The sequence below is a fragment of the Toxoplasma gondii genome, chromosome Ib, assembly GCF_000006565.2.
Source record: "Toxoplasma gondii ME49 chromosome Ib, whole genome shotgun sequence".
NCBI classification, from domain to species: domain Eukaryota; phylum Apicomplexa; class Conoidasida; order Eucoccidiorida; family Sarcocystidae; genus Toxoplasma; species Toxoplasma gondii.
The window spans coordinates 629,111-653,218 of NC_031468.1; the positions used below are offsets into that span (position 1 = coordinate 629,111).

Genomic DNA, 24,108 nt, shown 5'->3' on the forward strand with positions numbered 1-24,108 from the left:
CTCTGAAGCCCGCATCGACACTTGGACCATGCAGAGGGACATTTCACGTTTAGGATGGGAGAACCTATAGCTTTCGCATGAGGCGCGATGCGTTACCAGGATGCCCAGGAAATGTCTCCATCGGACAGACTGCTTGTTGTACATGCTGAAATAAGAAACATGCATATGTAGCAGAACTTTTTGCATCGTAATCGACAGGGGCGACAGTTTCCAGATGCACAAGGCTAAGTATGTGCCCAGGCAACGCCCGTCGCCCGTGCAGTCCCGCAGAAAAGCCCCTGCTTGGGACAAGCGCAGCTGGACAGCGATATTCTTTTAGAACGGGCAGTAGGATCGTTCCCACACCACCTGTGGGGGCCGCTGCAATGAAAGAGGGGAAACATCTCTGTACAGCAACACGAGATACCGCTAACAGCACAGTACACGTATACGATGTCATCCTTACACATGGCCTCGGGGTTGAAATACCTCTAAATTGACATGTGGCCAGCAGGACTTTACAGCAAACGTTTACACGTGGCACGGTGCTGATGTAGCCATAGTAGCACCCACGTTACGGAGTTTTGCCCGGCAAAGCCTTACTATAGTGGGCACTCATGTGAATGATGAAGATCAAGCTAATACTGTGGCAGAGGCGCCCCCTGCCCCGGTAAACGGGACGCTGTCTAAACAATGTGCGCGAGAGGGAAGGATGTTGGATATCTCATGATAAAGAGAAAATAAGGAGCAACACTAAGGATGGAAAGGAAACTTACTAACCCTCCGCTGGAGCTCCGGACGCGGTGACGCAGGGTACTCGCGGCGTCGCACAGGGCTGAAGATTTGATTATCTATTACGGTGGAAAAGTACCCGTCTTCTGCAGGAAAAGGGCTTAGCTGTAAGGCTGTCGCACCTACTGCTTTCTGAAATAATACACTGGTAGCGGATCAACTTCCGAGCCAGGCCAACCACGACCAGCAGCATCAGTTCTTAGACAAGAAAGTGAGTTTTCTTGGGGAGCCTTGTACACCACATAAGCACAGCGCAGAGGTTTGTATGGGCAACTTGTTAAAAGCTTTTTCGCATGGCTTCGAGAAAAACGGCATGTTGCCATTTGCAATCGAGTTCCTTCTCTGCTTCATCCAGGCTTTCTAACTGCATGCGTGGAGCACACCAGTATTCACCTTCTTCCTTCAGTGTTCTATGAAAAACGACAGCTTAGTGGTTATTTTAAAACATTCTCTGCTTTGTGTATTCGTTTAAGAAACTAGTACCAGAGACGCAGCGCTCCCTCTAGCAGTCGTGGCCTACAAGCAGCGCACGCCCTCAGCAGTTGCTGCATCTACTTACGTGCATGCTAACGTGCCATGTTAAACGCCGCCAACACTTGTTGTTCCCTTCGTCTTTGTGTGGGTTTTCTTAGCATCCCAAGGCTTGATCTGAGATGAAAACGTAGGTGGAGCAATCCCAGTACACACCGGTGTAAGCATTTTTGCCCATGAACGGGTAGATGTCGGCAGTTTTTACTGGCGCCCTGCACGGCTGAAGTCGCCAAAACTTTCGCCGGTCAAGAGCCTGTTTGAGTCTTTTTGCTGATGTCGATTGAACGCAAGAGTTTGTCATTGCGAAGGTTATACAAATGCGGAGTCGTAACGCATGTTTTACCTCACTTTTGAAGTTTCTTTGGGTCCTTTCCGTCCAGTTGCATGCAAGCACTTGCAACTTCGGGCTGGACCGTTTTCCTCATTAGGGCGGAGATCAAGGCGTTCATTTTCGCTGACGAAAAGACGCTATTTCGGAAGATTTGCCCACTATGTCTTTTAAACCATGAGCTCCCCTGGCCATCAGGGCACGGATGAGCCGCATCTGCCGTCTCGCCTGCCTCCCGAAAGTGACCGCGATTCTCGATTTTCTCAATCGTCCCCCGAGCCTTCCTCGTGGGCCTCGTCTACGGCCTCGTTCCGCAGTTGTACTGCCCCAGAGTCGAGCAACGGGAAAAATGACTCTGGAAGACAAAACGGATCCGTGTGGGAGTCGTTCTATTCCTCCCCAACGCAAAAGAGTCTTTCACATAGTTCCTCAAGCCGCCAGTTATCGCACACTCAGCGAAGAAACTCTGGCGAGCTGAGCCGAGTTCGGCGGGCGTCCTTTCATTCAAGCACAAGCCCGGGCGGCAGGCGGTGGAGCTCAATCACAGAGCCCTTTTGCACATGGAGTACATTCAGAGGGAAACACGCAGGTTCTTTTAACCAGGGGACCTTATCGACTCCTGAATCGGATGCTTCTCCAGTTGCCTGCGCCCCAAAGCGGGCCTCGACACGCTGGACTCCCCGACGAGCATCTAAGGGATCCTCCAATGTACCGACGTTTCCAAACATGTTTTCCAATGGATGTGGCGCCCCTGAAATGATGCCTCATTCCCGGAGTCCACACCTCCCAGACTACCCAGACCGGAAGAGAAGCCAAGAGCAAATTCCTATGGTGCATGCCCCTGAAAATGGCTCCAGAAGCGGCTCGCGAGCGCCTTGTGAGGTGTCTGAGTGGAACCGCTCCTCTTCGGCGAGGATAGAACTCACTTCTTCTCCAGAGGCTCACACTAATAAGAACAACCACAGAGGAAGTGCCGTTCTGGGTGTGCAGCGAACAGACGGTGTGGAGAGAGACGGGGGGACTGGAGAAGGACCCTCATCACATTTTTCTTCTCACTTCACTGGTGGACTTGCAGCGGCCGTTGCAGGGGTACGAACACTGCTGCCCAAAGTTGGGACCATCTGGTCGCGAGTTTCGGATTCCGTGTGGCGGATGGTGGTAGTTGTGGGAGGTACGAGTATATGCTGTTCATGTGTTACTGTTTTTTTTCTTGCCGTCGCGTCCATGTCTTTCCTCCTTCTCAGCGCGTATGTTACACCTCCTCCTCTTGCTGAGTTCCCGGTCTACTTCGACTACTTCCCCGCCCTTTCTGAAGCTCTGAGTACTTCTCCGTTCGTTTCAGAGAACTTCGTTCCGCCTACGCCAACGTCTTCTGTCGCGGCCTCTATCCCTTCGCCTGTATCTTCCCCGAAGTCATCAGTCCCCATGTCTTCGTGGATCCAAGTAAACTCCACGTGGTCCGTGTCGATTCCTTCTGCGATTCTCGTGGACGAGGACTCGCACGGCGGTTCTGCATTTCGAAGGCGATGCTCCACCGGAGAACTCAGCCCGTTTTGGAGCTACCTTTGTCATCCTTCCGTTCTAGATCTGCTGGTCCGCCGGCCTGCGCGAGTACACCGGAATCCGCGTACCTGGGAGGAACGTGGGGAATTTGTGGGTCTTTCTGACTCGGGGCGCGACTTCGATATCCCTGTGTCAGTTGACTCTTCTTCGGAGCATGAAAAAGTCTGGAGAGGCGTGTCATGGAATTCTTCACCGGGAGCCTTTGAAGCTAGCGGAGACTTTCCGTGGTCATCCTACCTTATGCCAGGCTCCTCCTCCATCGCTGTGGCGGCTGTCCCGTTTTCGAATCGGTCGTGGGAGTTTCTCCCCGCGGATGCGCAAATGTATGCGCCTCCAGCCCCACTCTCCGTGCACAGGAAGACGAAGCGCGCACCTGTCCCGCGCATGGCGCAGTCCACCGGAGAGGATAAAGATCTCTCGGCCTCTTTCTTTGCAACACTAGATGCTTCTCAGCTTCCCGCAGACAATAACCTCGACGTGTATCTTACCACGTCTTATCCACTCAACAGGTGGAATTCCCAGTTGCCACCGGTTATGCTTTCGCTGCTGCTCTTTTCCTCCAACCACACTCCGGTGGCCAAGGCAACCAGGTCTCTTCTGCCCGGCACCCCGACAGACAGGATGGCAAGGTCAGCTGCTGTCGTTCCTGAGCATTCGTGGACCTCTTGGCTTGCCCCATCGTCTTGGTTCGCGACCGTGTTTTCACTTTTTCCTCTAACCTTCTTTCGTGCTCCTGAAACCCGACCAACGGATGTTTTCTCTTCCATGCTCTTCTTTGAGGCCTTCCCTTTTCCTTTAACGCGACGAGTGCAGTATGCCCAAGTGCTGATGTATCCTCCACTTCACGCTTCTAGGGCTGCCCTAGTTTTCGTTCCGAAGCTACATGGCTTCCGCGCTTTCCTCGCTGCTCACTGGTCTGCTGTCCTTTTTTTTCTTGTTGTTTGCTTGTTCTTCTGCTGTGCATCATGCACCTGTTGTGGGGCCCTTGGCTTGACTTACTTTGTACTCCCCCTCGGAATCAACGACCTTGACGACGGCAGCAACGCACACATTCCTCATGGAGGTGATAATACAACTACGGAAAGGAATCAGAACCATGACAACAGCCCGCGGTCGCGCCACGGAAGCTTGCCCTGCTCGTGCAGAGCTTGTGCTCCTCTTGGACAGACCCAGTCGCCGGATGGTATCTCGCGACCTAACGAAGCTGTCCCCCTAGGCGGCTGTGAACTTGTTCCTCGCCAAGTTACAAATTCTGTACAGGATGGCGGCAGAGAGCCTCGTTTGATGGACGCATCTAAAGACCTACCTGCTAACGATGGAAAAAACCACCCGTGCAGCGACCAAGAACAACATCGATTTGCTCCCGCCGTAAATCAGGAAGGGACTGCACGTGAAGCGCGCGTGGATTTTGAGTTGTTGAAACAAGAAAGGCAGATGGACCACAAGGAAGGAGAGTCTTCTTCCTTAGTTGAGAACGAACTGGATGCGACTCTCCCTCCCTCTCTTGCTGGAGAAGCGAAAGCGAGAGGCCTCGAACTCAGAAAAAGAAGGCCTTCAGCGAGAGATGACTGAGTTTTGGAGTATTGGTACACAGCGCTTCTTTGCTGTGAGCGCCACGTTGAAAACTCGTGGCAGTTGACGATTTTTGTGCACATCTGCCGATCCTACCAGATTCTACCGCTCTCCTGTGTATACCCGTGATGGACTGAAGAGTGGGCCGTCGGCAAAGGAGAACTTGCAGTTGCGGCCAACCAGTAGAGCGTGAAGCATATGGTACGACTGTATGCGAGTGGCTACCGCGTATTTGAGCGCCCAATGGGGAAATGCGTATAAGAATGTGGAAAGCGAAAGTTACGGGGGGCTACTAAGTTTTACGGTGTTAGAATACGCTTGAGCACTGCAGCGTTCAAATTGCATTGTATTTTACGCGTTCTTCACATAAGACGCAACAGGTAGAGCAGAATTCCGTATTCAGATGATGAATTCCTCGGGGTGGACTAATCGCTGTGCGGATATGTCTTCGCTCACGACATCTTAGCTCTAGAGATAATAAGGCAGCCTTTCCCCCCTTAAAAAACAGAGAAGAGGTTCAATTGATTTCGACATTATTTCTCAACTATCATGCAAAATATGAAAAGAGAAGGTAGTAACTTCGGGTAGCGTCTACGAAAAAAAACCGCCATCCAAAGTGTCACAGTGCCCATGTAGGATCTGTTTGAAACAGTTTCCAATATAGTGGAAATATTGCCAGGAGCTCGTTCGCCGTTTGCGATGCACTAAGAGAACCCGCAAGAAGCTCCAACAAATGTTTTTTACCATCGCCTACCAAACCTGATACCCAGATTTCGGAGTGGTCCTATGCAGTGGAGACTACTGTACTACGCTGTAATTCTACGCGCACATGCTTTCACTGGTAGATGATCAGGTCTATTTACGATTTGACGTTTCTGGGTTAGAAGTTTTAATTGACTTTGAATGTAGCATACCAAAAAGCTAGAGCCCCCCAGGACGCCGGCACAATGCGTTCTACGTCAAGGACTCAGATTGAGATAACGAGCATACAGGTGAACTTTCCTACTAGACAATAAAATGATTTGCAGATATGGTCACACAGCGTTTTCTTGCCAGCTTCAAAATATCAACCACCTTGTGCAAGACAAAATCGAATTGTACCGGTAGTTTTTTCTGAGTCAGCCCTTCCGTCGGAGGTGAAACAGAAAATAAAACTCTTATCAAAAAGAAAACCAGTGCATGAAAGTTCAAGTATCAATTAGTGTGGTCAAATCAGAAATGCTGCACCACAGGACTCTCTGTATCCTGAGAGATTCTGTTGTTCATCAAAGGGCCGAAACGATCTTAGTCGGCCGTCACCTACGTTTTGGGTCGTGACTAGTGAGGAAGCAATGTATCTGAAGCACGCGAGACAGCGCATGCAGCGTAATAGTCTTCATGAGCTACCAGCTACGCAAATTTCTTTCCAGGACGTGCCTGACAGATAATTTTCTCCCCTGCTTCGAAGTAGGTATGCTATTGTGCGTAACCGTGACAGTTGACACTGGATCCTGTTGTGTGTGTGTGTGTGTGTGCTTCTCAAGACAACGCTTTACTCTCTAGATCCGCCACGGTGTGTTACGGATCGAAACCTCCCATTCAGATATTACTGGAAATACCTCGCGATTTGTTTTTGTGCTGGTAGAAGGTTTGGTAGTATGACGTTCGTCCAGCTGCGACAGCTTCAGCATTCTTTACAGAGACGCCTCACATAGGCACGCGCGTGATTTCTCTCGTCGATGAGATATACAACGTCGCTGGAAGGATACCTCTGCTCATTGCTTCCTCTGGGTGACAGTCGAAACGCATTATGGATTCGCTTGCCCATTCTTCACCAGCGGTGTGTGCTCTCGGCATCTCGAGCTTGTTCACACCGCACACCGAGTCACATCATTACAATCTGTTGGGCCGTCTGCGTGTCAACAACAGACAGCTTGACATGGGCGAGAGCTCTGTATTGGACGCGTCTCCGCGTGGCTACCGGGTCCGGCAGGTGAGCCGTAAAAAGAGACGCAGGCTTCTTAGCGCTGTGGTACTTCCGTTTTAGCGCAAAAGGCTGAAGCTTTCCTGTCGTTCTGCTTCGCAGAATTTTTACGTAGGTTAAAAATGAGTGTATATGGTTGTCTCGTGGTTTGCTAGTAGTCCTGTCGCCCTTGTGCCGAACGTCTTGGTGGTGGCTGCGGCTTGACGAGGGCGTTCCGTGAAGCGTTCCTGTCCACTGGAAAACAGTACGTTTTGCGTTGCTTAATAGCTAATAGTTGCGAAGGATTTTGTGGATCATCGTTCGTATGCTCGCGCTGCTGGTGTTGACGCCCATGTCAACGTGAACTAGAGTTGGCCGGGGGTATCCGTTAGTTACTTACTCTTTCCGTGCATAGGTGGTTTGTGTGTTCGTCTTTTCTCATTTGAGTATCGTAACTATTTTACATCATCGAGACAAGCGGAACCATGCCGTGTGGTCACACAAGCCGTGTAGGGACTACCAAGGGTTTGCACTAGTTCACGTTAAGTTTTCAACCATGAGGAACAGACGGAGGGGATTGTTAATTTTCGGGATCGTTACAGCCATGCTCTGGCTGTTTATTGATGTAACAACGACGGAAAGTGCAGGTGTTCAGCCGTTAACAGCAGAAGCCGCCAGTCCAGGTGGTATACCAGAAAGCCGTCCGCTTAGATATCCCTTCCCTGCAACAGGTATGGAAAGGATTTGGCTGTGAAAATCCAGCCCGTGGGAAGCTGGGATCAGCACTGAGAGTAGAGTGTGTAGGTTTGCAGCATAACGCGTTTATCCGCCTGACAGTGGTGGCATCGGTCACTGAGACGCACACTACGTGGAACAAAGACGCAGAGGACGTTTTCGAACACAACATTTTTCGTTATTCTTCATTTGATGATGGCATGCTTTTTGAAGGGGGCGTGTAATGAAGCATTACCGTTCGTAAAACGGAACGTGTTTCATAATTTCGGTGAGTATGACAAGCGGCTGCGAATGATACTGTCGTGCAGCTGCGGTACCGCACTTGTACTGTCACTGCTAATTTGTCACTATCACAGTTGCTTGCGTCGTGGGAGGAAATTCGCTAACAAATGCGTTCTTTTGTTTGAACTGCCTGTATTCCACGTTCCGTGTTGTTCTTTCGGCATCCCATTGCACCCTTTGCTCAGCGTCGAAGCTCAACCGAAACGCGACTTACCGTGTACGAGGCAAAACGTGCGCGTACACATACAGAAGCAACGATGGTTCATTCAATTTCACGCCGGTGCCAGAAGGTGGCCTTCTGAACGTAGCTTCACTTGAAAACGTTGAAGTGCTGAACGGTAAGGGGAGAATACATCAAGATCATGCTGGCAGGATAGTGCGTGTGCAGTTGTCTTAACTGCGTTACTTTCAGACAAACATTAGTAACGGGGTATCAAAAGAGTTGCCAAAAAACATGACTACAGTTCGACGTATTTTGTTTATTTGGGACTGTGATTTTTTCCCCAGGACATGCCTAGTCATTGGGACCACATGATTGTGGGTCATTCGCCACTTTGGGACAGTTTTGGAGTGGCTCCACTTCATTTCTGCGCTCGCACTTACATCTCTGTACACTGAAAAGAAATTTTTCTTCCCATGAAAACGTTACTTCTTTGTATTTCTAGTTTTCTACGTATATTGTACATGAGAAGAGCTTTTTGAGAGGCAATACGTTGGCAGATTCAGTGGGTGAAGGCGCCACCTGTTGCTGCCAGGAGCAGCACTAGTGTTGTCTCCCGTGCCATCATTTTGACGGCTCTGTTGTTTTGTGCTGCCGCGCTGGCTGCACTGACTCAGATCCTCTAGCACAAGCCATAGAAGATGCAAATGTTGTGGGAGAGCTAGTTGAACGAGCAAAGAATAGAAGATCGGATGTCGGTGGCGACGTGGACGAATTCGTATTACGGGCGGAGACCCTGGCCACGGAGCTCAAGCAGGCACTGGTAACCCGGGATCTTGCACGCGTAGAACAAACCGAAGAAGCATTTCGCAAAGACTTCGACGCGTTGCGTGAAGTGAGTCTCTTACACCCTTTTTCTGATTGAGAGCCAAAACGTGGTAAAATACGTACTCTGATTCTACCTGTATTCGGGTGGGTGCGGTGGACGAGGCAATTGACCGTGAGGCAGAAGCAACAGTGACGCACTGTTTAGTTGGTCTGTCACAGAAGCCGAGAATTGGCATTACTATTAGCTGTTCGGGGCTGCGCGTGATTGACCTTGCCTGTCAGGTCCACTCTTCTATCCAGAACGTCCAGGGGGAGATGCAAACGGCCCTTGATCGAGGAAAAGAATTGCTGGTACATTTAGAAGGGATTGCGAAGAATTTGCGCGATAATGCGTTGTTGAATAAGGTGCTGAGAATGTACAGCACTCAGTTACAGAATGAGATGGCAGCATCAGTGCGCGAACGGGCGTCGACGGAGGCCTTCATTGCACAGTCCAACGAAACTATGAAAAGGCTGCAGAAGGAGTATCGTGAGGGCATGGAGAACTTAGAAAAGCACAAGCAAATCTTGCAACAGGTCGATGATGTGGGTAAACAACTGCTTGGTATAGGGTCTGTCCGAAAGGTGATGCATGCTGCTTTGAAGACTGCGCAGGAGATTAAGACGCAGTCAGCTGCTGCCGAACAAGACGCTGATCGGGGGCTCGTTAGAGTCGAAGCACTCTCATACGCGTGTAATCGTTCTGAGACGGAGATTCGGAACGAGATGAGCAAACTTCTGAAGGTAGAAACGGAATTGCTGAAGGCTGTTGAAGAAATGGAACACAGACTTAAGGGCGGTCCCCGGTCCAAGACATCTGAAGCAGCAAGACTAGCCCTAGAGGAGATGCGCAACCGTATTCAACGGTCAGCTCACGCGGTAGAAGATCTTGGTCAGGAATGTTACAAAGCATTAGACGAAGCGAGGGTCCATCTGGAAAATTGCAAAAAGAAAAATACTGAACGGATTCAAGCGAAGATCAGCGGAACTCAAGCACTCATACAGCGCACGAGAGAATGGCTGGGGCAATCCCAAAAAGACAATCTCAGAGATGTGCAGCTGAAGCTTGAAGAGCACACGCGGCTGCTGAAGGCACTAACACAGACGATCGACAACAACTTTGAGGATTTCTCTCGTGTTTCGTCTGCCACAGCCGCTGCACAAAGTGTGGCTGCTGCACTTGCAGAATTTGAGAAGAATTTTAATGCGTCCGCAGCAAAACTTCAAGAGGAACACCAACTGGTGTTGCGTGAACTGGAGGAGCTGGTGAACGGGTCTGACACACCACAAATCCGGTTACAGATCGGGGTTGTGGCGACAGAATTGAGACAGAGTTCTGAAGGTCTCAAACATTTCGCAGAGCAAGTGAGTTCGTCAGGACTCAAGGAGGACTTCAGACAGTCGGTTCTTGCTTTACTTCGTCGGCAACTGTTAGCAGCCGTTGACAACATCGCTGATGCTAAACGACTCGAGGCGCATGTGATGGATCTCATCAAAAAGTCTTCTGATGACGTTGCTGCATTCCGTCGCACTATGGCGGCTGCAGAAACGGAGGTGGAGCAACTTGCCACTAAGAATAAACAGAAAGGCTCTCGCAGTGGACCAGATGCGTTTCCGAACGATCCGAAGGTTTGCAACAACCTCAGAGTACTTCGCAGGAAACAGATTGAAGCACTGCGTCAGCTGGCAACAAGCGCTGAAGCAGTGAAGGTCAATTCCAACACTGATGTCACGGAAATGGAAAAGAAAATTGACCTAGCGCGGCGGGTGAGCACATCAGTACGGGATATTCTTGCTAATCAGGCCCTCCTCGCTGCTGTCGACGATATCGACATACCAGAACAGCAAGGAAAGCACACCGAACAACTTCGCGGCGAAGCTGAGCGGCTTGAAAAAGAAGTTAAGCAACTAGAGACCCAGCTACAGAAAACCAAAGATGCGGTCAGAGGGCGAGAGAACCTTTTGGAAATTGAAGTGGCGAACCTAGGGGACGCTGGCAACGAAGTGATCTCGGAGTTTGTGGAATTGCTCAAGAAGGCTGCGGAAGAGGCACTCAAAGAAGGACCTAAGTTGGAGACGCTACTTGCTCATCTCGAGCGCCTGGCGAACAATTTCAAGGCGAAACGAGAGGGAAATGCTCCGAACCCGCTTCCCAGTAAGTGTTGGAACGATCACGTTGTGGCCATATAATCAAAGCTCACACTACCTATCTGACAGTCTGTCACGCATCACGACGTAGAGATTTGACTTCTCCGTGTTTTCGATATCGAAGTCTTACTTGCGGATCAAGGAAGGATGATGGGAAACTCATATATGTAACGACACGTCCGCCTTTACATTGTGAATCGCTCCTCTGTTGTGCTGCAGTCGATGGAAGTTTCACTGAGGAGGAAGCGGTCGCAGAAGCAGCAATGGACGCTGACGAAATCTTCCGTGCAGCATCTGATAAGAACGACGAGCTCCAAAAGAAACTGAAAGATTACCAGGAACAGATTGACTCTCTGCTAAACGACGTAGGTCTGACGAAAGGTTTGCTTGAGGCCCTTGTGCCACAAACGCGCACAACTGGTGAGAGACAGAGCTCTGGACGGCGGTTGTCTTCTTCAGCAATTTTGACAGGGCAACAGATTGGAACGTACCGTCAGGAATTGGCCGTCATTGAGGAGGCTCTGACAAACGAGAAGCAAAAGATAAAAGACATGGGAATGAGAGGCCAGAAAGCTATCGAGGATGTTGCTACAAAAGGAGCGGAACAGGTACCGCCAGCAAGCCAACGATCCACTCACGAAGCGACGAACGGCACCTGGTGGAGCCATGGACTACTTCTCGGCGTTGCATTAGGGATTTGCATTCCTTTCGTAATCGCCATTATTGCCCTCATCAGATGTTACTACGGACGAAAGAAGAAGCGAGAAACAGGAGCCTCAAACGCTCTGAGCGAGGAACATGCAACACGTGTCGCAAGCGAAGCTTCCGACACGCCCGGTCGAGGCACCTCGGCGAATGTGGACCATCTACAGGGCAGAAAAGGTTATTCGCCAGAGTTCGGAGATCTCGAAAAAGCCTTTTCGGGCGTCGAACATCCTGTGATAGCCGGTATTGTACCTCGTGAGACGCTGGAGACACCCCCGGCAGGGACACCAGATACGTCGCACATGCAGTACATGGTCGACGAACATTATACCGTTGCACGCAACCTATATAGAGGTGCAGAACACGAACTCAGTTTTGAAGGATTTCCAACAGCTGTTGTTCGCAAGCAGCGAACGCAGCCAAGGGAGTAGGAAAGTGTGTACCCAACGTCGTCTTTCACGTAAAAAAGTGGGTGCTGTAGCGCACTTGCGTTTGAAGATGCTAGCGTACCAAGTGAGTGCAAATGGGTGCATGCAGGATTTGATATCATTCGGGGTTTTTTTGTTAGAGGCATTCGCCTATTGCATGGTCCGGTACACAATACATTCAAAAGTGCTGTCTTGAAGAAATTTTTGCCCAGATCTCGGTCAATTCTATTTCGAGTGAGTTTCTTCGTCAGCCAAATGCGCATCAATTTGAACATATCGTAGTGATAGTCTCGTACATGTTTGGTGACCCTCGATGTTTTCCAGTCTACGAGAGTGATAACACCACGGAAGGAGCGACCATTGTCGTGTAATTCGTCGTCAAGGGGTTGTTATTCTGGCTTTTTTTCCAACGAGTGTGCACCCGTTCAGTACACAGCGCCGTTTCTGGTGTGTGTGTGTGTGTATACGCTGGTGCGAGCTTCACCGGTTCCCCGGCGGGGATACTCTCAGATGTGTGCGCTTGACACATCGACTAGCGATTGTACCAGTGGCACAACAGTTACCAGCTACAGCTCGTTCGAGTTGACTAATATTTGTTTCGCAGCAGCATCGGCTTCCGGCTGCACCTGCCCGCCACGCTGGTTCTCTCTCGACAAACACCAGTTTGGATCACTGGTGAAATGTCTGCGGTCACGGGAAAAACTGTAATATGCGCAAGTACTGCTATTTGTGCACGAGCCGCATAGTGAGAATACAGCGAGACTACTGGCATCGACACATGCTGTTGCTGCGTTGTGCGGAGGATTAGGATGTTAGCTGTAATGACGTCTGTTCCGACTTAATATTTTCTTATATGCTCAGCTGGTCGCTCACTGAACGAGAGTGAATGACTTGATACGCGTAGTACATTACCCCTTATGTTAGCGTCAAGCAAAATGCGGCCTTTATTTTTGCACATCACCCTGTAAGCTTCTGTCGACCGCACTGCCTCATGGGGGAATGTGGATGAGCTGTTTCACCGTCGTTCCTCAGCATTAAACGAGACGTTTGTGTCAAGCTCAGAGAGCCGTCTGAACCCAACTCCGGGTTGTGGCAGGTACAATGAGCCCGCAGTTGCTTGAAGGGGGTAAGGTGTGAAATAAGATGGTCCACCGTAGGGAAACGTAATCGGATACCACTCTCCGAAATTCGTCACTGCGCCAGCCTGTGGTCCTCGCATGTCGTAAGCCGCTGTCCAGCCGCTGTAGCGACCGACAGAAGGCGCTGGGCGGAGAAGAACGTCTGCATACGTTGCTTGGAGTTCTCGGGGCACCGCAGATGGCTCCAGATTTTCAGATGGTGAGGCACGCTTCTTGTCGACTACAGATTTTCCAAAAATGATCGTCTTCGTCTCCGTAGTATCTGGTCCGATTGTTTGAACTGGTGGTTGCGATGTAGCTTCGGCAAGCCATGCGCAGCTGTATTCTAGAAGTTCGCAGATCCTGTCGGCATCTTTGGGGAAAGTAATTCCCCTGAAGGACCGTCTGCCTTCTGCCCGAGGTGCAAACAGTCTTTGGCACACTGAAACGACTAAATGCAAAGTATCTGTGCTGACACGCGGTGGCTCAGCGGACATGGACTCGGGACCTGATAAACCTATTGTCGACAGAGATGACTCTGTGCCAGCGTGTGATTGGGGAAGCGCATCATTCGAAGAGTTTGAATCCTTTGCTAGAAACACGTTCGCTTTAGCCGGTTCTGACAGAGCACACAGGGACAATAGAGCGAGGTTTAACGTCGATGTGACGGTATCCAGAAGGGAAATGAATACCCTCTACAAAATGAATCTGTTTCCTTGCTCCTGACCTGGGAATGAACAACTGGCAGACAGGAGCGCAACGTGGAAGAATGTATCGGTCGACAGACACTCAACAACGTTCCACTTGAGTGTCCATGAACATATTTACCTGAGAGTTCCTTACTGGGTGTCGTTGCGTCGAAGGTGTCATCAAACACGCTCCGCAGGATTTCTGCTGCCACGGTGCCCAAACCGGGAGTCGATCGAGCCAATTTGACCCCGTCCATTGTGCTTTGGAGATGTGTGGCTAAATATTCGACAAAGACTCCGTAAAAGTTCTCTTTGGAGAACTCGCCTCGAGAGCCTGCGGAAGCAATGTTGGCCTCCCCGACACCTTTGTAACCTGCAGGGTGCGTGGGCAATGCTTGGAAATACTGGTATGAGCCGTTGGCCAAAGAAAGAAGCCAAACGTATATATATATATATATATAGCACAGGAAGCGGAATGCCACACTAAGGGTGTGCTGTTCCCCGCTACCCCGTATGTTGCAGATGGCTTTTCTTTTCCCATGACGCGCTAGTCTACATTGTGAAGCTCTGACGAGCGACATGACAGACTGGACGGGCTACCGACGTCACAGAAATTAGCAGAATGCTGAACACAAGAAGTGCTCGCTTGGGTAATGTGCCGCTGTGATTAGTTTTTCTGTTGTCCGCACTCAGGCTTCCTCTTCCCCCCATCACTTTGAGCCCCTCGTCTGCCTGTATGTGAAAACGCACGATCTGGATTGAAGCATTCAGCGACAACACACAGGGTGAAAAACATACCTTGGCATATGAATGGCTTTGCTGAATCGGGGGAGGAATGTGCGCGCGCGACGACAGCGAAGCTGCCTGGTAATCTGGCTTCAACGAATGAGCATACACATATCATTAGTGACGGACATATGAACGTTACACAGATGCGCTGCATTTTCGCGGCAGCTAAAAGGTAGAGCGTCGGTAAAAAGTATGTGGCAGAGGAGGTCGTGCGAGCCTGTCATCAGAGATGGCGCAGGCTTTGGCGCAGCTCTCTGTTCAGGCTTTCTTTACTACGGAGCAAGCTTCTACTTTGCAATTTGAAGTTTCACACACACAATATTAAGTCCTACGGCAAGACAAGACAAACGAAGTAAAACCCTGCTGTGGTCCGTATATCTTTCGAGACGCTCGCCCCAGCTGCGCAGAACAGCCGCTCTCTGTGCTCGAAGATTTCCCATTGCCGTGCATCTTCGATGTCTATCCGACAATCAACTGGTCTTTCACGCTTGCCCGGGGCATGCACACGTGTAGATGAAACACCCGTTTATAACTTGTGTCGTAAGTCACTAGACATGAGTTCCGGTTCCATTATTTCCGGCAATATATGCAGTTGATTCAACGCAATTGAACTGCGGTAGGCGTCATCGACGAATTTGAACTTCCTTTTTGGTATACATAAACGCTTCTGTAGATCGCTTTTCCATTGTGGACTTGAGGCCGCTGTATGACATGCCTCGAAACTTGCATCCTTTCCGTGCCACTCTGGTTCACCAAGGTCCCTAAACCATTTAGAATCCATCAAATTTTCCAGATCGCAAGTTGTCGTCCCCAGATGGATGTAGTCTTGCTTGAATTGAAACCATTTGAACTACCCTTTTGAGGTGGCCGCCTTTTTTTCTCTGGGAGGGAATTTTGGCCACTATGTCGTCTTTATGGTAAATCACGATACAGGAGAGAATACTTCCACGCATTTCGCAAACGGGCCGGTTGTGTCATGTCCGCGACGTCTCGCGTAATGGACCCGTACACGTCTGTTTTCGTTTGGGGAAGCGGGCAGCCCCTAGACACTTTCTGAACATCGAATAAAATTTGATCAGGTACATTTGTTCGCTGTCTTACACATGAGCTCTTGAAATTTCAGTGGTTACTCTACTTCTCACAAGCAACCCTCCCCCAAATTAAGCGATGCTGTAAACTGCCCAAGAAGGCAACAGTGTTTTGAAGAATACACATGTCTCTTTACTAGCATCAACAGAACAACATTGCTCTGCTATCTGTTCTTGCCCTCGTTGAACCCCTAATCTATTGGACGAATGCGTTCAGCCGACTTCGATGTTCTCCGACAAGAGAGCCTCGGTGCAGTGCGTGAAGCATGCCATTTCAGGCAACACTAACATATGGAAGCACGTGGGAAATTGTAGCTGGACCGACCGCTTCCAAATCGTTTCTCGTTTCAACACTGAAGCAAACGGATGCGTGTACACTATCTCGTATTTGTCTGTTCAGCAACAAACATTGCGTTTCCGGTTGTCCCCAGCGGTGGGAAGGCATAACCCCGTTTTATAAGTCTGCAGGTAAAATGTGGAGAATTTAGACACCCCACAGTTCGAGGCACTCTACATTCGCTTCGTTTCCTCTTCGTCACTTCGTGTAATCAACCCTCTCGTTTTGTGGTCGAGTTGAAGCTGGAACACGAGGCCATCAGAATGCACAGTCTGCCGCCTGGAAGGCCCGCGCAAAATCAGGGAGGCGTCTTGCAGCGGCGGCTCTGTTCCTGTCGGAGACCGCGGTGACGTTTCCCGAATCGAAGTGAAACAACACCTCTAATTATCCCTGAATGAAAGGATTTTATCTCAGATCTACGACAACATATTCTCCCGAGTGACGAGTCATGAAAAAGGACGAGTGACAACAGTTTTTTTTCACACGAACTCTATGCTGAGGCTTGTCGCACATGCCCAAGAGACAGCGAGGCTCCCGCTGTGTTCAGTTGCCTGTGTGCTTACCTGTGGTAAATTCTCCGTTTTTCCTCCGCTTGTCAGCAAAGAGATATCCGTTCCTCCTAGACGTTATCTTTAGCTCCCCGTCATCTTTTTGAGGTGCCTCCCGTCACGACTGGTCTAATCTCTTTCGCCAACTGAGTCTCGGCTTCCTCCGGGAACGGTGCGAGCCTACGAACACATGCATTGTCTCTCCTGATCAGCTCTTTCGGTTCATCTCCGCTCGAGTCACAACACAAGACTGGAATCCTGCCGTGTCTTTTTTTAGAAGTGCACACTTTCATTGTGATTCACCACGCTTCATAGACTGACTATCAAGCGGTTGAGCGAGCCGTGACGTTCACTGGACACCGGATGATGACAGCCCGCGACGACTAAACGACTAAACGCTACAGGTTAGTCTCCTATTCGTGCAATGTTTCATTGTTTCCGCGTCATGTACTTCTCCTGACATGTTCCTTTCATTCGGAATAGATCTGTCCTTCGGATGGGCGGCTTGTCTTTTCCTAGTGTTTAGCTCTTGCTTAATGCTCTGCAAACAAACACATTTTCTTGCTTCAGGTGTTTCGCACGTTCCAAATGGTTCTAGCCTCATTTCGCTGTTTCCTGTTCAGAATGCCAAGCTATTCATTGAAAAGCTCGGCTCTGGTTCCCATAAACCGCCTGCTTTTCTGCGGCGAAGAAACCCGTGTTTTCCATGTTTTTTACCGGATGGGTCGTTGTCGGCCGTTTTCAACTGTGGATTTCAGCTGGTGCAAATTCGTTGCTGAACTAAGACCGGCAATGGTGAGGGGCGCATGACAGTCAGCTTTAAAAGCACTCATTGAACCTAGCATCTTTTCATCTCCCGTTCGGATCTTTCGGTTTCCTTCTTTTTTAGATTGAATACACATTGAAACAATATCAATAACAACGTGGAAAGATTCTTCTACGTATTTGCTTTGGTGCTACACAGTGTGCAGAAAAGCACGTCTTCGGTTGCTCGGAGAAAGAATGATGCATATTTTAGGTTGCCCGCCCAAACGAATTGATCGATACTTTTCGGAATGCGGAACCATGCCCGTGGTCGTTTGCCACCTGCTGCTTTTATTCTTCGGACGTCGTTTTTTAAGCGGTTCTCTCCTCCACTCTCCTGTTGTGTGCTGCCACTGTCCATACATGGTGCTCTCATGCTTCCCGAACTCTGTACAGAAACCGCCGAGAAACCTTGGATTATCATGCTTCTACTCCGCGAAGGAACTGCCCTGATCGAGAAACCCTTTCGAAAAGCCAAGAACTTTTACACACATGCTCCGCTCCTCACCTTTACTCACATCCACACATCACTTTACCAATAGACAAAAATGGAAGATGCGGCAAATGGAGACTCTCAGCTCTCTGCTGGAGTTGACGCCCCTCGCTCAAATGTAGAGGAAGACTCTGGAGATGCTGAAACGCTGGCGAAAACCCGATGCATTGTTCGCTTTTTTGCGAACAACAGCCCTCCTGACCAACTCAAGAGCGTCGTGGAAGGTACGAACAACCGCCGACGAATTATCCACGCCTTTTCAGGGCCACTCGCAGTTCCCTAGGTTTGTCGAGATGTGCAATTTCTCCCCTAATTGCATGCTATTGTGCCTGCTTGTGTTTCCCGTGGACGTTTTTTTCTCCCTGTTCATGACATACAAGTCTTCTGTTGAAAAAAACATGTTCATGAACCGCACACTCTCCATTGATAAATCAATCAACTCAGACACGCTGTTTAAATTCGTGCACGCATGTGTGGGATATGTCTCTATCGTGTATTTCACTTTTCAAAAACATTTATAAACAATATGTCCAGTTAAATAATTAGATTTTGTGCAAATCTACCAGCAGGCGTTCCCGAAAGCCACAGGCTGTGCGCCTTCGCTCTCTAGTCTTCGCACACCTTCTCATGCAGACCACCATGCCTCCGTATATATATATATATATATATATATTTGTAAATATATAAGTTTGTATATGTGTCAACAAGCAGAATTTGTATGCAGATGATGGTGTCGAATCGATTTCCACGGAATTATACTGCCATGAGTACTGCGTTTGTTCTTCCCTGCACAGGACGGATAGCACGTTGTCTGTTATGGCTCTACATCTCTCTCTCTGTGAAGATGCGTTGCTGCTTCTCTCTAGACTGCGAAATGCTGGCGGCAGATGGAAATCTGATGGATTACGATTTCTTGGAAGGCGTTTTGGAAACTGCGCATGACGAGACACTTGCCCTCTTTGCCTTTGCCCCAGGTGAAGGTCAACCCGTCGTCCAGGTAGGGCGCGCGCGCTACGAGGTCGCCGTTTGTTTTCTCGAGCTTACGCCCTTCTCTTCTCGTTCCGTTCCTTTCCCGGCCAAAGCGTTTTTCACACTCTAGAAGTCAATTTGAATCTGCATGTATGTCTGCGTCCTTTCATGGACATCTGCCCTTCTACCGTGCTGCTGCCGGTCACAGTCTTCCTGACTTGCGGCAGCTTTTCTTCCTTGAGTTGCCTCCGTACCAATTTAGCAGTCCCCCACCTACTACTTTTGTATGCATTCAGCGCATAGATGCCTTCGTTTTGCTGTTTCTGCGTGTGTGTTCCCTTCTTTCGAAACTTCACTTGAGAGAGAGACAAATATAAGTAGAGAGGCACAGCGCAGGCAGGGACGGGTAGCCTCTCCGTTCGTTCCCGTAACGTTCACCGGGCAATTTCAGATGCATTTGGGCGACGTCGGCGAAAGTCAGGAAATCCACGACGCATGCCGTACCATGACTTTGACCCTGGACAGGGTCTGCATGTAAAGGCCACTCGCGGCTCCGAGAGGGAAGGTCGGTTTCCTGGAGAACAGGGACGATTTGGAGGACGAAGATCGCTGCAACTAAGAAATCAACTCATGAGATGAATTTAGATTTAGAGCACAGTGAACAAATACAAGGTGTTTTGACGGGGGATAGATGCAGCTGCCGGTTTCTGTGGAGACCTGTTCATGTAGGCTGGTCGCCTACACATACAGAGACAGGGGTGACTCTGGCTTTTCTTTTCCATCTGACAGGGGATCATGTGCCGCGAGGGCAAACTCGGAGACAACGTGTACCTCTATCCGCCGGCGAAGCTGACCGTCACGATCTCCCATTCCACCTGCGTAAGGCTATTCCACGGATTCTCCACTTTCAAAGCACTCCTCCCATGGAATTTCATTCACTGAAAAGAAACGCAAAGCAGACACCTGATCGGGAACGACGCTGTTTTCCGCACAGATGCTCTTGCATACTTATGTGTGCCAAGCATATACTTTAAAATAAGATCTCCGAATAGGGAAACCTTTTAATATTTTTGAAAATAAAAAAACATATGCACACAAGGATTTGGTTACTACCTGCTTACTTCTGCAGATAAATCATCAAATAGATTTTGATATGCATTTTGGCAACCATCCATAACGAGACTGAGGTGATTTCTTGCCTATATATATATATATATATATATATATATATGTTCATGCCTATATCTATTTGTATGTAGTCTCCCACATGTTCCGTTATCTTCCAGGCGAGCAGCCAATTTGCAGTTTTTCAATGCATTCCTGTGCTCAGGCTCTTCTTCTCCCTCCTCGTCCCGCGTCGCCGTCATGCTTCCCGGAGGAGCTTGAACCTTATCGGTAGGCCATTCTCAGTTTCGGGTTCCAGAATGTTCAATTGGGATGGTTCCAGCGTCTTCATATTTTCATTTATGTTGTGGAGATACGCATCGATTCCGCCTTCGCTTTGTGTTTTTCCTGTGACAAAAAAGGATATTTGTAAAGGAAAGGATATTTGTAGGTTTTCCCCCCTTCTCTCCTTTCCTCGGATGAACTTCAAGGTTCTCTGTCTCCGTCAACGTTTTCTGCGTCGATCCGTGTAGAAAGCCTAGAATTTCCATCTCAGCCCCACGCTGACTCTCACGAATTGCAGCGAACGTCTTGAACGTGCGTCCGCTTCCTCTTCCTCAGTCTCCGCATACCGGTCTTCACCGTGTTAGTTTTCTCTTCTTCATTTTGTTTCTCTGTCTCGTTTGTTGCCTCTTCCTCGCTGGATGCGTTTCTTGTTTTCTCTTCACGATATCCACTTCTGTGGAGTCCATGGGGCTGACGTCTCTAGCATACCATTCTTTTCGATGGTAGTCTTGAGCTTTTTGAAACAACAACGCTTTCATCCTGAATAACATCATCGTGGATCCTTGTCACTGATGTTACCAAGCAGTAGTGTACGTGCAAAACAGTCATCAAACTTATAGCTTAAAACGTTGTTCAAATCACATGTAGCACCCAACGCCTGCATTCGAGAACTTGTTCCATTCACAACTTACAGTAGATCTCACATCGAAAAGAGACACCGTGGTGGATTTGTCTGCGCCCTCGTGTTTTTTCTTTTCCTCGCCTTTTGCGCCTGTCCCCACTTCTTAGGCAAGCGCTTGAAGACACCTTCAGCTGCTATGTCGGTCTGCGCTATTCCGATGATTCCGTGGAGCCCCGTCGCTCCGCGGTTCGGACGCGCCACGCCTCGGCTGTCTATTCGCGCGTTTTGTCAGAAAATGAAAAGGAGACAACGGAAGCCTCGGACGCTTCTTCAAGCGGCGAGTCCGACACTTACGTCCCGCCTCAGTCGTCTTCAGCTGTTGCGTTCGTGAAAGAAGGAGGAGGAAAAGTCTACAAACTGACAGCCGCCATGTCGCTGAGACACAGCAATGCCGAAAGCTGCTGGTACAGAAAAAAGGATATCCATGGGGGTTTTCTCAGTACCATTTGCCACCTAGATCTCCCTTTGTCGTAGACCGGTCCCAGGCAATGTGCTTCCTCATGTTTGCAGAAACAGGGGGAAGAGACATGCAAACTCTTTTTCTCAGAGCTGGTCTTCTCAGTGCTGGTCTGCAGTCCTGCGCGTGCACTTGAAAATACACGTAGTTCTGTTTTATTTTCATACGAGACAAATATATATATATATATATATATATGTATATGCATATTTACATATATATATATATATATTTATATGTTTGTATAGATATTTCGGTAAGTATGCGTGTATGCATGGGTATGCACACACGTGTATGTATATGTGTATCCATATGGTCAAGAAGACGCTTGCCTTTGCACATACTTGCGGATACGTTTGTGACTATGCTTGTCTTTTTGATGTAGGGCGGCGGCGCGGACGTCGTACTGGGAAGTTTATTTCTCCGTGGCGACTCAGCGCTTGGTGATCGAGGTGAGGCGAAAAGGTGGAGGCCGGGGGATCCTGTACAGCTTTCGCTCCTGTCTTCCTCAGTGCCTTTGGAAACGTTTTTCCGCTTTTCCTTTCTCTTCAGGGCGAAGTGCGTCTGCGTTCCCACACCTGTGAGGACTGGAACGCCCAAGTGGACTACAGGCGCCGCTTCGTTTCGCGCGAGGCAGCAGCCGGAAAGGGGGAGACAGTAGGTACAGACAACTCGGAAGAGAGAGAACAGAAGAACGGTAACGACACACCTCAGACTGCCGAGCACCTGCCACCGGAAGCTCGAGCGAAAGGAGTGTCTGAGAAGCACGGAAAACGCGTTGCTGATTGGCAAGAGGGCCTCTACGTGGAAAACTGTCGAGATGTCGAGGATCCCACGGCCCTTGCCCGGCACGTCATCGAGTTCATCAAAACCAAAGAAACGGATGTCTTGAGCGATGAAAAGCACTACTTTCATGTTTATGGTAAGGCGCTTGATATAAAAGACACAAACGGTCTTGGTTTCCTTCTGTAGTGACTGGTCACCCTGTTATGTCCCGCGGCGCTTCATCACACACCCTGTCGTTTGTCTTTCTTCTCTCTGCAGTACCGGATACCCTGCGATCGCTTCGTCGTGTTCTCTCCCTCACAGGGAGGAGTTTCGACTGGCAACAGCAGTCTCTTCAACTGTAGTGTGGACTTCCATTTGGAGGTTTCAGAAACAACATCGCTGCACCATCGTCCATCACCAGCTGATTCACTTTCTGCCTGGCGCCGGCTGTCCTTGCACTGTCCAGCTTTTTCTCGGCTCTTCCAGCAGTGTGGAAAACGCTCTGCAGGCGCTGCAGCTGACGACCACAAGCACAGCGTCGTTTCCGTATAACGCCCCAGCGAAATTTAGGCGAAAGGGCATCAAGCTCTGAGTTGCTGATTCTTTCTGTCTTGCCTCCTTCCTGCCTCTTCCCATTTAAACTCTTCAGACTTTTTAAGACGGCAAGCGACGTCTGTGTGGACGTGCTGACGTGCCTAGCACTCATGCGCTTAGACTGTTCGACTTGGATCGCTCTTTGTCTCTAAATGTAGATGTGCATGTATCGGTAGTACGCAGATACACAGCGTTGATGCGGGTATATCTAGATGCAAAAGGTTATTTCCTTAAACGGCAGGTGTCAAGAAATCCTTTAAATCTAGAGGTTGTTGGTCCAGCCTTGATAGGGAACTGCGGAAAATGTTCTCGGAGGCTCCCTCCTGTCGAAGGTTTCGGTGGGGAAAAGTTCCTGAATAAAAAAACCACTTCTCTTCATCCCCACATCGCGGCCGATTTCGTGTGTCGCTGATCCTTTTGCATTCTCATAGATATTCGCTCAAGAGGTCCGTAGGGGGCACTTGAGTTCTGACGTTTTTATTCTGACCTACCGCGCCGGCTCTTGCGTCCTTCGTGGGTGCTTCTCCAGAGACAAATGCAAATGTCACACTTCCACCGTACGCACACATCGCTCACAAGCTTACTCTTTCAAGGACCACTTGACAAAGACATAGGTGTAGATCATTGATCTCTATTGCGTGTTCCCTCGCTTTCCGTAGAGCTGGCCAGGCGCATACATCTCGAACTTTTATATCCTACATCTCTATCTCGCTGTTTCCGATCTATTTCTTTCTTTACCTATATGCGTGTGGGACGGAATGTATTTGTGACTGAAACAAAACCTCTTTCTCCCGTCTTTGTTCTTTGTCAACAAAGACAGCAGGTTTCCCGGACGTTCCTTGCTCTTGGAATTTAGGGAAGCAACACTTGGCACGCGAAAAGGAACCGCCTTTGTGAGGTGCTACCGGAAGGTGGGAAGCTCCGCACGTGACACGAGAACAGAAAATGAGAAAAATTCCCTCTCTGCTTCACGGTTCTGGCCTTTCTCCGAGGAGCAACGGCAACACAATGTCACTTTTCTTGTGAACCTGTGCCAAGCATTTCGATTTTTGAGCCACAAAATTCTCTGTATAAAAAGTGGAGGAATGGACGTCTTTTCCGCATCCTCAAAGAACATCGATAAATCGGTAGAGAGAAAACACGGAACCTGGGGAGAGCCCGACCAAACAGAAATGCGTCTTAGCACACTCGCATGTAGAAAGAAACGCGAGGCGCAGATCTTCGGTACTTCATCATATGATGGAATCTTTGGCGGTTCCCTCGATCTTTACCGGAAGCAAATGTACATATGTGTTCATCTATTTCTACAAGCATGCATTCCCATGCATCAATATTTACCTGTATTTTACAT

The 24,108-nt window shown here is 49.2% G+C and overlaps 4 protein-coding genes across 4 annotated transcripts; 3 read left to right on the forward strand and 1 right to left on the reverse strand.

The window, feature by feature from the left end:
* Positions 1-1,389: 1,389 nt before the first annotated feature.
* On the forward strand, positions 1,390-5,350 carry TGME49_208360 (hypothetical protein). The gene has a single exon (XM_002369578.2). It carries the CDS (start codon positions 1,808-1,810, stop codon positions 4,763-4,765), a length of 2,958 nt encoding a protein of 985 aa, XP_002369619.1. The 5' UTR covers positions 1,390-1,807; the 3' UTR covers positions 4,766-5,350.
* A 1,439-nt stretch (positions 5,351-6,789) lies between these two features.
* On the forward strand, positions 6,790-15,596 carry TGME49_208370 (myosin heavy chain, putative). The gene is made up of 5 exons (XM_002369579.2): positions 6,790-7,438; positions 7,910-8,062; positions 8,562-8,779; positions 8,995-10,906; positions 11,119-15,596. The coding sequence occupies exons 1-5, from the start codon at positions 7,264-7,266 to the stop codon at positions 12,033-12,035; spliced, it is 3,375 nt and encodes a 1,124-aa protein (XP_002369620.1). The 5' UTR covers positions 6,790-7,263; the 3' UTR covers positions 12,036-15,596.
* TGME49_208380 (hypothetical protein) lies at positions 13,030-14,995 on the reverse strand. Its single transcript, XM_002369580.2, has 3 exons — positions 14,638-14,995; positions 13,979-14,212; positions 13,030-13,769 (listed from the first exon to the last, which is right to left on the reverse strand). Exons 1-3 carry the CDS (start codon positions 14,780-14,782, stop codon positions 13,048-13,050), a joined length of 1,101 nt encoding a protein of 366 aa, XP_002369621.1. The 5' UTR covers positions 14,783-14,995; the 3' UTR covers positions 13,030-13,047.
* Positions 15,597-16,475: 879 nt separating the features above from the next.
* Positions 16,476-24,083, forward strand: TGME49_208390 (hypothetical protein). Its single transcript, XM_002369581.2, has 8 exons — positions 16,476-18,122; positions 18,765-18,895; positions 19,657-19,746; positions 20,198-20,262; positions 21,046-21,342; positions 21,781-21,847; positions 21,948-22,317; positions 22,440-24,083. Exons 1-8 carry the CDS (start codon positions 17,954-17,956, stop codon positions 22,523-22,525), a joined length of 1,275 nt encoding a protein of 424 aa, XP_002369622.1. The 5' UTR covers positions 16,476-17,953; the 3' UTR covers positions 22,526-24,083.
* The last annotated feature ends 25 nt before the right edge of the window (positions 24,084-24,108 follow it).